The sequence below is a fragment of the Quercus lobata genome, chromosome 1 (assembly GCF_001633185.2).
Source record: "Quercus lobata isolate SW786 chromosome 1, ValleyOak3.0 Primary Assembly, whole genome shotgun sequence".
Classification (NCBI taxonomy): domain Eukaryota; kingdom Viridiplantae; phylum Streptophyta; class Magnoliopsida; order Fagales; family Fagaceae; genus Quercus; species Quercus lobata.
Genome location: NC_044904.1, coordinates 17,488,528 through 17,501,671, shown reverse-complemented (window position 1 = coordinate 17,501,671; position 13,144 = coordinate 17,488,528). Strand labels below are relative to the sequence as shown.

At 36.8% G+C, this 13,144-nt stretch overlaps 2 protein-coding genes and 1 non-coding gene across 3 annotated transcripts; all 3 read left to right on the top strand.

Moving 5' to 3' along the window:
- Positions 1-5,892: 5,892 nt before the first annotated feature.
- Positions 5,893-6,736, top strand: LOC115950009 (probable serine/threonine-protein kinase PBL28). The gene is made up of 2 exons (XM_031067266.1): positions 5,893-6,001; positions 6,252-6,736. The coding sequence occupies exons 1-2, from the start codon at positions 5,893-5,895 to the stop codon at positions 6,734-6,736; spliced, it is 594 nt and encodes a 197-aa protein (XP_030923126.1).
- Positions 6,737-7,530: 794 nt separating this feature from the next.
- TRNAE-UUC lies at positions 7,531-7,602 on the top strand. Its single transcript has one exon. It is a non-coding gene; the product is annotated as a tRNA-Glu (tRNA).
- An 878-nt stretch (positions 7,603-8,480) lies between these two features.
- LOC115981568 (reactive oxygen species modulator 1) lies at positions 8,481-12,446 on the top strand. The gene is made up of 3 exons (XM_031103808.1): positions 8,481-8,635; positions 9,384-9,421; positions 12,103-12,446. The coding sequence occupies exons 1-3, from the start codon at positions 8,563-8,565 to the stop codon at positions 12,214-12,216; spliced, it is 225 nt and encodes a 74-aa protein (XP_030959668.1). The 5' UTR covers positions 8,481-8,562; the 3' UTR covers positions 12,217-12,446.
- The last annotated feature ends 698 nt before the right edge of the window (positions 12,447-13,144 follow it).

Genomic DNA, 13,144 nt, shown 5'->3' with positions numbered 1-13,144 from the left:
TCGGCCAAGCCCCTAGAACCATCCATGCGATTGACGCTATTAAGCGTAGCCCCCAATCAAGAATCATAGCCCCTAACGGAACTTTACACTAGAACTCTATAACCAGCTGTTAGAAATGACAAAGGAACTCTCTCGACCTACCGCCTATGCCAACACACAAGCCTTCCCCACAGACGGCGCCAATTGTAAGGACACGATTCGTAACGAACCATAGCAGTGTTGGGCTCGCTCATAAAAAGGCCTAAACAATATCATTTGTAGAGCATGGGTTTAAAAGGCTATGCATCGGTCACCAGGCGGTGGGTTTTTCGTGATATCCATACATGGTTAAGTCCTCTTCGCCCCTGGAGTCTTTCTCCTAGAGGCGGGCTGGGAGGCTCTGATTTTTGGCCATTTTTCCCAGCCTCTTTTATGGATTGCTTACTTTTCTTTTTATACTAGCCTGTGGTTTTTTATCCTTCGTCCACGTGTAGGATCGACATTCCAAGATTGATACTTGTCCCATCAGCCCATATCTAGAGTGATTGGGAGTGGTTGTAAAAGCTGGAGAGGATGGCTCTGTCAGGTGCAGAGTATTGAATGGCAGTAAGGGCAGCTTTTCCCTGATCGTTATACTTTCCAGCATACCCTTTTCTATTGACACATATATTTTAGATTTTTTCCCAAGTTGTTTCTATACCATTTTTGTCCTTTCTTCTTGTGAGGTCTCGGACATGCCGAGGACTGAATCGTCCTCGGCTGTGTCCCAAGGCCATTTCGTACTTGCATTGCCGAGCTCGGGCCATCACCTTCCTCGGCTTGGGCCTTTGGACCCCAACGAATAAATGGGCTTGGCCCACGAATTACTGGGCCCCACAATAGCAATCTTATAAAAAAGTTCGTGTAACTTAACAAATATTCTATAATCATATAGTACTTATGATATGCTTTTTCATTTTATCCATTCTTCTCTTATCCTATGATTCATATTCTCTTAAAATCTTTCTATTTTTATGTATTATGGATTTAAGAAATAAAAAGCTCTTGTTTTTTGGTATCTCTTAATAGTTAAGTTCTATATCTCCTTCATCTTTATTTTTGCATATACTAAACTTATGTTTCATCTACTCAATTTTAGTCCTACTTAGTCGAAATCATTTATATTCTTAAGTATCTCTCCAGATTTCTAACCTAATATTAACTCCACATCTAGTTTTATCTACTAAAACTTTGTAAAAACATATACCAAGAGACTTCATCTTAAATTGAATTAGTTGAATCAGTAAGTTCATCCATCACTAATGCAAAGAATTATGAGCTTAATGTTGATCCTTGATCCAACTTATAGTGAAAGGAACTTCACTAATGATGCATCTACTTATTCTTGTAGTAGTTACAATTGTCGTACATATCCTTAATCAACTTAAATATAGTTTAAAGGAGCCCATTTCTTCCCTATAACCCACCAAATAACATCTTTAGGGACTCAAATTATACAATCAAAATAAACCCTAATAAATGATAATGTGGATAATTTACTAAGATTAGGGCATATACTTAGAATCTTTAAAACACACATTCCAACATAATGGAATGTTTCTCAAGGAAATTGGGGTTTAAAATAGGATATCATAGTGGAATGTTTCTCAATCAAATTGGGTGTCAAAATAGGATACTGAGGGTTCATTGCTGTCTCCTCCTTAGCCTCACAGGCAATCCACCTCTCAATCAAATTGGGTCAAAATATGAATATCTTCAATACAACTTAGCTAGGCAGCAGCACGCCAATTTCATAAGAAAGTGCATCTGATTATAATAAGTTAGAATAATGCAATTGCTGGCCAAACTCAGAATATTGCTTCACCCTTTCACGCATCAAAGAAATTCAAAGGCCCGTAGATGAAACCAAATAACATTTATCTGACCTCATTTTTTGTAAGGAGAAATCCATTAAAAATTTTAATTTATTTCTTTGTTAAGCTTTGCACGGTGCAGATGCTTTAATTGTGATGTTGATAGCAATCTTGCTACCTAGTTTAGGTAGTCATGATGAACAAGAATTACACTGTGCTAGATCAAGCTGTCCATGTCTAAAAATGTTTCCAATATCAAGACCTATTCTAATCACTTATCTTATAAGCATTGCGAAAATAATGTTAAACATATTAATAACCAAGCTACCAAATTGCATGTCATGGTAATACGAAAACAATCCCGGATAATAAAGAAGTTTGGGGAAAATTATGAGGAAAGGTAGACAACTTTAGAGCAATGTCATTGAATACATCTGCAAAATTTTGAATTTTGAAATAATTATTTTGGAGGTTTCTGTTCCCACTTTAGCTTAGAAAGTTGTCATATAACCATTTTGCATGTTTCTTGTTCCTTAGCACTTTCTATAGAATCAGTCAGCAAGTCTATTAGTTTACTTGGCCGGCCAATGGGTTGCTCTCATATTTCCAGCCTTGGGATAGCTAGTCCATTATTTCTTCTTCTTTTTTTAACCTGCCGGCACAAACCCAATTGAGGTTTAATATGATAGTATCATTACATTCCCTTAACATTACCATATTCCCTAAGAATCACAAATGATGGGTTTTCTGCTAACTGCTTTTTTATTGTGTATTCTTCCTCAGTTTCCTAGTTTATCTCAGGCGGACAACTCCTTTAATCTTTCTTATAATGGAGGCAAGATCATGATAGAACCAGCCATTGTTTCTCTTCTATGGTTTGGTATTGGACAGAAAGAATCCGGTAGAAAAGTTATACGTAATGCCATAACTTCTTTAACTTCAACCCAGTATCATGTAATGGACTCACATTAGGAAACTGGTGGGAGATCATTAGATAGTATAGAGACAATTCCAATAATCCTGTAACAGACACAGTAGATGTTGGTGTTGAGTGCTTCTATACAGGCCCTCATCTCAACATGACTAGGGACCAAGTAGCCTAGATTGGGTAGTCAGTTTTTAACAAAACTTATATCGATGGATATGGTAGGAAGTTGAATTGTACTCAAGTTTTTGAAGTGAATGACAACACTATCTATCATGTTTTGTTTTCTAAGCATGTTATGTTCTTGGACAGCAAGGAGCAAAGGGAACTGATGGACAAGTGCAGTGGAAATTTGATGGTAGAGCTATCAACAGGGAAGACTGTGAAAATGGTATGGGCAAGAGAGCCACAGATTGCTGGGGATCAGTGCTCAACGTTTTTTCAAGGAAATTTTTACTTGGGTTCGCCCAATCGTGATGAGAGGATCGATAGCTTGGTCAATCATATGCTAGCCAACATAGCTCAGGAGGCCACTAACAAAGATGGAAGAGGATGGCTTGGTAATTATGATAGCGAACTAACAGTGACTAGTTATTGTGCTTATAAAATTCAAAGAGAGAAGACTGGTCCTCCACTGTTTATGGATACAAAGAGGAATATGAGTTTTAATGCAGTTGGTTTGAAGAATCACACTAACATCTCAAAAGACTGTTTTAATTCAAAGCCACTGTTTTAATGCGTGTAATTGGGGGCTTGTTCCTTGTTTTCCATGAAGAATCCATTGGCAACTAAGTCCCTCTACATAGGAAATGCTGGTGGATGGAGGGTAGCCAATAACTCCAGGATGATCATACAAATTCTTCTTTTTTCTCTTCCTCCTATGCCCCCTTCTTTTTGCTCTTCACCCACATTAACATCTCAAAAGACTTGGATTTTATCGCTATATTTAACAGCAAAAAGAAGCAGATAGCTAATTTCTCTGGCTTGTACTCTAAGTTTCATCTCCCACAAATGAACTTGACTGGAAAGGTTATGGTTGCATTCTATACTCAGACAAATAAAGGGAATGGCTGGTCTGCTGATTTTTACATCTCTTCTCCTATTAATCGTCATAATGAGAACATGTTGATTATGATTAGAGAAAACATTGTGTTAGGAGCTGGCGTAAAACCTGTGTTTTACGCCAGCCAATCCTGACCCACCACGTCACCTTTTTTTTTTTTCTTTTTTTTTTTTCAGCAAAAACATTAAGCCTTAAGCCTCTCTCCCTCTCTTTCTCTTCTCTCCTCACTTGATCTCTCCATCTTTGAATCAAACCCACAACCTCCATGGCTAGAGCTTCAAAGCTCAACACAAGCCACCAGTCTCGCAACTTGAGTTTGAACCACCATCGGCCACAACCACAAACCATAGTAGCAAAAAAAAAAAAAAAAAAAAAAAAAACCCACAAGACCATCGCCCCAACAATCAAACCCAGCAACCCAACAATCCAGCCCCAGCCAAAAAAAAAAAAAAAAAAAAACAAAACAAAAATACCTCCACTGTCACCCCATTTCCTCTTCCACTTCTCAGCAACCCATCAAAAACCACCATGCCACTAACCCATCAATAACACCACCGAGACTCATCATCACCATCACCGAGGCACCTCCGATACAAACATCCAAGACCCACTAGCACCGACCCACTCACCCACCAAATCAAACCCACAAACCGCCAAACCACAATCACCACCGAAACCCACCAAATCAGCCCATGAAACCCACCAAATTAGACTCACATCACCACCATGCCTCATGACTACAATCGCCGATCCACCACTGTGCCTCTTGACCACAATCGCCGAACCATAATCACTGAACCACCAAGCACAAACAAAAGCACATGAGTGAATAAAGACAAAAAAGAGAAATGAGAAAGGAAAGAGAAGAGAGCAGAGGCTGAGGGAAAAAGAAAGAGTCGTTGGGCAATAAACTTAGGCCGCGAGACTGGTGGCTTGTGTTGAGCTTTGAAGCTCCGGCCATGGAGGTTGTGGGTTTGATTCAAAGATGGAGAGATCAGGTGAGGAGAGAAGAGAAAGAGAGGGAGAAAGGCCTAAGGCTTAATGTTTTAGCTAAAAAAAAAAAATGACGTGGCGGGTTAGGATTGGCTGGCTTAAAACACAGGTTTTTTTTTTAGAATAAAACTAAGGTTTTACCCCAGCTCCTGACCCAATGTTTTCTCTTATGATTATTGTTGTTTTAATGATTGTTGTTGTTGGGTGCGTGGCACCTAAAGGGTCTAGCCCACTTGCTTGTTACATTAGTCAAAGTTCAATTAATGTGCTTGCTTCCTCATGCTTCCAAAGTCAGCATGCCATTCCTTGGGCAGTGACCAAAGCATGGAGGGGTCTGACTTCTCTTAATGAGAAGTGTTGCAAGGTGTGTGGGACACACTGAAGAAAAAGAAAAGAAAGAAGCAAAGGCCATTCAGCCTTGTGGTGAGCTGAAGCAGAAACAGAGAGCTAAAGCACAAAAAGTTTCGACCATTTTTGTGTGAGTTCCAGAGTGAGCAAGTAACACAAAAGAGAGAGCTTCAACTGAGAAGTGCAGTCCAAAAAATAGAGAGAAACACAGTGAGAGTGTGAGAGAGTGAAAAAGAAAAATGAGACATTTTTCTTTGCTCAAGTTACACACAAGGAAGATAAATTGGTGGAGTTCTCATGGAGTTTTTAAGTGCTACAACCATGGAGAGTTGGAGTATTCAAAGGAAGATTTTGCTACTGGCTTTGTGGTGAGATTGTATTTACTCCTTGAGATTTATTTGTTGTATATTCAATTTATTGTGGACTCAAGTTTAGTATAAATATGATAGTTGTAATCTCTATTTCATAGTGGATATTTTTCAGAGCTGCCCCGTGGTTTTTCCCTCTATACTAGAGAGTTTTCCACGTAAGATTTGGTATTCTTGTATGGTTGTGTTTATGTGGTGCTTGCTGGAATTTTTTTTGTTTCTATAATATTGCTATTGCTTGGTAGTCATTACTTTTAATTCAACACAGGGGATTAGGATTTTTCCCCAACAGTTGCAGCAAGTGTTTTTGTCACTTTTATCGCAGTAGTTGTACTTAAAAGGAAAGATAAGCATAAAAACAAAATGCATTCAGATGAGGGCATTATGCTAACAAGTTTAGAGATTAATGCCGAAGAAAACAAAATTGGAGAGGGGCCTTCTGCAATTGTTTATAGAGCAGTTTTTACTGATGGTAGGTTGGTAACAATCAAATTTCTAAGAGATACAGCTTCACGAACACAGCTGCAAGAGGAGATCTTGCACAAATTGTCTTCTCACCCAAATATCATTTCCTTGTTGGGGCATGCTCAAGACAGACTCTAGAGACGATGTTTGGTGTTTGAATTCATGGAAAGGGGAAGTCTAAGTTGGAACTTGAGAGAGAGAGCAGAAACATTGGACTGTTGACAAGAGGTTAGTAATAGCATTACAAGTCTGTTCAGCGATCCAACAGCTGCACTTGTACCTAAAACTGCCTGTATATCATGGAAACATAACATCTGAGAACATCCTTCTCGATGAGTTCTATAATGCAAAACTAGGAGGTTTTGGAGCTGCAAATTATTGCAGCAATGACAGGACAAATCCTGGCCAACTATCAGAAATGGCTAAAGATATTTGGAGTCTTGGGTTTCTGTTACTTGAGCTACTAAAAGGGAAGCCTCTAGCAGATAGAGATGGTTTCAAAAATTTCAGGAGCATGGAAGAGATAAATGAGATTGTTGGTGGTCAGGAGTCCTTTGATGAGCGGCTAGATATTCCGAAAGACAAATGCAAGATCATTGCGTTGGCAAAGTTTGGTGAAATTGCAAAATGGTGCATCAGTAGCAGCTGGAGTTTTGGAAAAAATCAAAATTATCCCAAGATAGTTGATGTTCTGTCTGGCTTGACACAAGTGAAGCAACTGTTTTCTTCTGCTTCATGCTGAGTAGAAAAGGCAAAATGTAGGTTGAGGTGAAGCATCAGTATTGAACAGAGATTTAATTATATTTAAATTGACAGTTCATGTACATATTGTGTAGTTTTCCTATAATCACTTGTGTATGTTGTAATATTAAATTGTTGAGTGTATTGGTTATTGTTCACTTTAGTTTCTGCTTTTGGTTTGCCTCATGATCACAATTACAATATCAATATTTTTTTTTAATCTTAGTGTAAAAACCATTGGTGCTGAGGTATAATGAGATATGCAATATATCAAGAACATATGACTTAGATGTTATTTTCAAGAATTAAATAGAAATATAATTCTACATACTCCTTGACTCCTAGTAATATTAGATTAAAATTTATGTGTGACTTTCTCACACCCGACCTTGTAGAGGCATGCATGACTTGCACATGAAAATTGGGTTTTCAAATCATTGATGAGATATCCAATCTAGACCTAATATCTTCAAATCATTGACATCCTATCCTTTGATAAATTGGGTTTGCAGAACAAACATGAAAGTTTGCTTAACACACATAAATTACTTACATGATACAAATACATTTATTCCCTACATGTTCAAAAAAAAAGTAACAAGAATATTAACATGGGTAAATGGTGTCCATAACTCTTGTGATAGGATGAAACTTCCATTCCAAGAATCCTCAACTGGGACATCTCTAGGTTCAATCCCCAAATGAGACAAATCTTAATTTCCAAGCGGCCAATTTAAGAATCCAAATATTATTAAAAAGGTTTATTAATTAATGAAGGAGAAAACGATTCATAAATCCGTTGTAGTCCAGCGGTTAGGATTCCTGGCTTTCACCCAGGCGACCCGGGTTCGATTCCCGGCAACGGAATTTTTGTTTTCTAGTTTTATTTTCTATATACTCTTTGTGGGCCTGGGCCTTCGAGTTGGATTTCAATAGAATTAGCTTGGGCCTGGGCCTTCGGGTTGGATTTGTTTATCTGACTAACTTTTTTTTTTTAAGAAGAATAACTTACTAAGCACGCATAGCATAATAGGTTTTAAAGAAATAGGAGAAATAACCAAAATCCAATATACAAGAAAAGCTTCTTTTTTCTTTTCTTTTTTTAAAGAGTAAAATTTAGGTAAATTTTTTTATTGGCAATACATGCCGTTGCAGTTTTTTTTTTTGGTTAGGCTAATAGGGAAGGATGAGGTGGGGTTTAAAACTTTAAATCCTATACATTTTGTTTTGATAGGTTTAAATCCTACATTGAATACAAAGGTACTGATATCACTAGACTTTTTTTTTTTTTTTGGGTCAATCAAATGGTAGAAATGATAGTACTAAAATCATTTTTTAAAAGAATTTAACTATTTTTTTAATAAAAAATTTAACTAAATTGACACTATTTGAATTTTGGATTACCAAAATAAAATCTAAGACAAAAAGTGATTCCCCACCCAAAAAAAACTTAGAAATAACCATAAGTATTATTATTGGACTCATTTTATGAAATCCCATAAATACATATAAACATTTCCCATCAATCGGACAACATTAAAATTTTCTTTTTCAAGAAAAATTCACAAAAATAAATTTGTTGAGAATCAAAATAAAATCACTACCATATTCAATTGGTAAATTTCTTTGCCAAGGTTTAAACTTTAATGTTAATTTAACCCCAAGCCAAGTAAACGTAAGTCCCACACATGACTTTTTACACTCTGCCTATTTCACCTCATAAAACACAAAAAAAAAAAAACACGACCAAATTCTAAAAATAAAAAAAACACCAAACCGAACAACACAATACAAAAGAAAGAGAAAGTTTTCATTAAGCCCTGTCAAATGGCAAGAGATAGCTGCTTGGCTCGTGTCACAGCCGGCGTTGCTGTCGGCGGCGCTGTTGGCGGCGCCGTTGGTAATTTCTCTCCCCTAAAACCTCAATATAGCCGATTCTGTAAAACCCTTATTTCATTATTGTTTTTTCCTCTAATATTGCTTTGGATATTGTTGCTTCTTTCTCTGAAAACCCATTTGTTTTTCTAGTTTTTTGTTGCTTGTTCATGGGTTTGTGTTTTTTTTTTAACCACTAGTTGGTGGAATTTGCATGTACTAAAATTTTGGGGATTTTTATTAGTCCAAGACTTTGTTTCAAAAATACCCACTTTGCTTTTGGTTTTTTTTTTTTTTTTTTTTCAAGTTTTAACAAAATGGGCTCATTATGTATTGTTATTATTAATGTTGTTAATGGAATGAGCGTGACTTAGCAAAGTTTACAGCTTGACCACAAATTGTATTGTGGGAAAAAGATAAGGAGAAGAAAAACTAGCCTTGAATTCATTTGCTGCATTTTAAAGCTGGTGTCCATGATGGTAAACATAATGGACTATCATTATCTTTCTTCGAAATATGTTTTTTCAAGCTATTTTTGTTGGGATTTTCTTGATAATGTTCTGGGAATATGTGCTTTTGGAACTATATTCTGCTTCCAATGAAATTCTCTTGCGGGCAATAGTTTCAATTTTTTTATGCACTTTGTGTGTGTGTGTGTGTGTGTGTGTGTGTGTGTGTGTGTGTGTGTGTAAGCTCATTCTTTGAATTCTTGCCATTTGAGCTTTTTGTTCTTATATGATTTTTTTTTAATGTGAATTTTATGTTGTAAACAGGTGCAGTGTATGGGACATATGAGGCTATTAGGATTAAGGTACTTGTCTGATCTGATCTCCAACTTGCAGCCATGAGATTGTGTAGCCTTCACATATGATTACTCTTCTTCATCACTATTGCTCTCTGTCAAAATAAAATTTCATGCTTTGTTTTCTTTCCACTTTTGGTATGATCTTTCTAAAATTCTAGGTGAAGGTTATCATGTTAATGTGAGTAGCTTTTTAGTTTCTGAACAGCTTACATAGCAACATCTGTACATAATACGTTGTATGAATTGGTGATGTATATATAATATGACCATATGGACAGTGACTAGTCATCTTAAGATACTAAGATATTCCATAGTCCATTACCATATCATGAAACGTAGATTCAAGTTCTTAGTAGCTCTCCTAGAGCTGTAATTCCAAAGTCAGATTTTTCAGTTCTGCTCCTTATGAAAGTTATGTTTCTTTATAAAACCATATTAGACATCAGAAAGATAATCTAAGCCGAGTGTTTTCAACTTCCTCATGGGCTGGTTAAATGATTGAGGGGCTGAATAAACGACTTGGATGGTGTATTGGTGTGGCTGAGCACAGTGCATTGGGCATATGCCTGCTGTGGTCAGGTGTATATTTTATCTTATTGGTAAGTTATACATGCACCCAGTGGGTTTTGAGCCTACAATTATACCCTCCTCCACTTATTCTTATGAGGGGAGGGAGATCCATTTCAACCAAAACTTATTGGCCTTTTTCAGTTTTATATATGGGCTGATCACACACAAAGCCCTCTACTTAGACCCTATATTTGGGGGGAAATATATATTTTTGAACTTTTATAGTGATCCATTTTGGGCTGTAAGCGAAAGGGTACCTTGCGGGAAGTTCAAGAGGTGGATATTTTGAACAGTGATAAAGTCTAAGAATTTAAAATTCACAGATTTATTTTCCCTTTTTTCTTTAATGTTGACTAGTTGGCATTTTGAATTGAACCCTGACCTAACCCAACCTGGTCTGAGCCAGTTTTGTTTTAATTGTATACTGGTAAGTTATACTCACTGGGTTTTGAACTTACAACCTTGTCCTCCATTCTTATGGTAGAAGAGGAAGTACCCTTTTAGCTGGTTCATTGGCCAACCTAGTCTGACTTGCATTCTGTCACTGTCTTCATTATGTGTTTGAAAGGCAGATAATGATTAAACACCAATCAACAGATTTTCTCTGCATATCTTCTTATAAGTTTCGTTAAATCCATTCGTTAATCCATCTCAAATACAAGATGTAATTACTGATATCGTGATAGTATGGTATGATGCATGGAGAAATTTCTTTTGTATTAGAAGTAAGAGTGGAAATGTGGAACTAGAACCCATAGTTCAATTAGATCTCTGTTGGGCACTTGGGCTGCATGTATCATGGCTTTACAGGAGCATGAAGCCATGAACTCTTCAAAAGAATCAAAAATTATATGTGAGATACATGAGCATGAAGTCTGGCACATGCATTGCCGTGACTAGTAAAACTGGCTGCAGCAAAGCCATCAAAACTTCTTTTTGGATAGCGTAATTCTAGAATCCATGTTGATGACCATTTTCACTTCTTTCCCATACATTAATTAATTGTGAGGCTAGTTTTTTTAATATCATCAAATCATAATTGTGAACAATGTATCTTCTGTAAAAAATCTTGCGTCTTCCCCCACCCCTCTTTATCTATCTATCTTTATTGCTATGAGCGTTATTACCATCAAATTTTTAAGAACCAGGACAGTTTTGGGTTCCTGTTTTGACCTAACCAGTCTTGCATGTAAGTGGAGTGAACTGGAATAGCAGATTGTCATTAATATTTTGTCTGGGTTTGTTGGAATCATCCCTTCTACTTCAAACATTCCAATTGTATGCTATCATATGTAGTAGCAGTAAGGGACTAAGGGTTTCCTTCCGAGCCAATCACCTCTACTGCTTAATGGCATTCCACCCTCTCATGTGGGGTTAGATCCAGTGGTCAAATCCCTTACTTATGCTTAGACAGGGGTCACTTCCTAGATCAAGAAGCGTGAGCAAGAAATTCCTCCATATAGATAGAGGCACCTATTGCCTTGCCTCTTTCTTTGTCCCCTTATCTACTATTGTTGAATCTATTTGATCCGGAGTCTCTCTCTTATCTTGGTCCTCACCCTAGAGCAATTTCTTGCTGCCCAGAGACCCAATAATGGAGGTGTTAGTTGTTTATAATTGTTTCAATAATGATAATCCCTCCCATTGTGCTAGTATGAGATTGTTCTCTAGGAGCTGTGCTGTACCATCAGTAACAGAAATACATCTCCCTCACCTGATAGGTCTACCTTATGTGGCACTGCTTTACATATTGTAAATTTTTTTTTTTTTTTTGATAAGTCATACATATTGTAAAATACTTGTCATATGATTTCTTATGTGGTGCTGGTGTAAATTTAACCCAGGCAACCTGTTGACTATATTTGAGATCCTTAATGTGAGGAATTTTGATTTGTATAGCCATCACTTTGGATGAGATAAGCTTTAGAAGAATAACTAATCTTTTATCAATTATATATACGCAATTTTGGATGCAAAACTGTAGAATCACCTTCTCTTCAGCTTAGATCTGTAGCTTATGTTTATATCATAAGTATTTAATTCAGTTGGCTATCAATTTTAGCATATTTATATCGTTGTATAGTCTTTATTTACGTAATTATTGTTGGGGGATGTAGGTGCCAGGACTAATGAAGATCAGGTACATTGGACAAACTACGCTTGGCAGTGCTGCTATTTTTGGCCTTTTCTTGGGTGCTGGAAGTCTGATACATTGTGGGAAGTCTTATTAAACACTTTTTGGTAAACTAATTGTCTGTTTACTAAGTTCTTCTTTGAACTTAGATGTCACATGCCCTGGGACAGTTGAAAAGAGTGCATAATCATGATTACTTGTTTCTTCTATGGCAAAATTCTTTTGTGGAGTTGTAAGTTATTTCTGACAATGGGTGCACACCATGGTATAATCAGTTGAATTTTCTAGTGTGGCCTTTTCTTTCAATGCAGAGCTCCTTTCAGTAAATTGATTGACCTCTCTCTTCTCTCTCTCTCTCTCTCATGTTGGGGCTCTATGTTGTCTCTCTAAACAATGGTAGCATATTGATTGATCTGTTTGTCTTCTCACAGATCAATGTAATATTTCACCGGGCAAGACCAGTTCCACTTCATATGTGGTTATTGGTTAAATTGTTGATGTATGTCTCGGACATCTGAGTCAATATCTCTTTTCCAAATATGAGAAACTTTGAAAAAGAAAATTGCAGGGTGCCATAGATTAAATTAGAGGGAGCTAAAGGGCTATGGCTGTAAAAGCAACTCATTATGTGTTGATATAACAGTCAAGGTTTATGCTCTTTACAAGTGAACAATTTTGATAATCTCTTAATAGAATGGCAGAAATCAATTAAAAGCCTGAAATTTCTGATGCTTTCTTTCCATCGTGTCATTGCTAATACCTAAGACTAAGAATAAGAATTTTGTTGCATTGATGCAGAACCAATGCATGACTGCTTTCTCCTGCTTAAATTGGTTAAAAATTGGGTTGAGAACTAGAGGTTTAGCTTCCATCTATGGTCTTACTAGTTGTTACTGCTATTAAAGATTTCCATGCATGATCTATTAATACCTGTTAAAAACCTATCCTGCAATCATGGAGTTCCATGCAACCACAGTTTTTCCTGAAAGGTTCTCAAAAACCTCTAATCTATGTCTAAACGATAA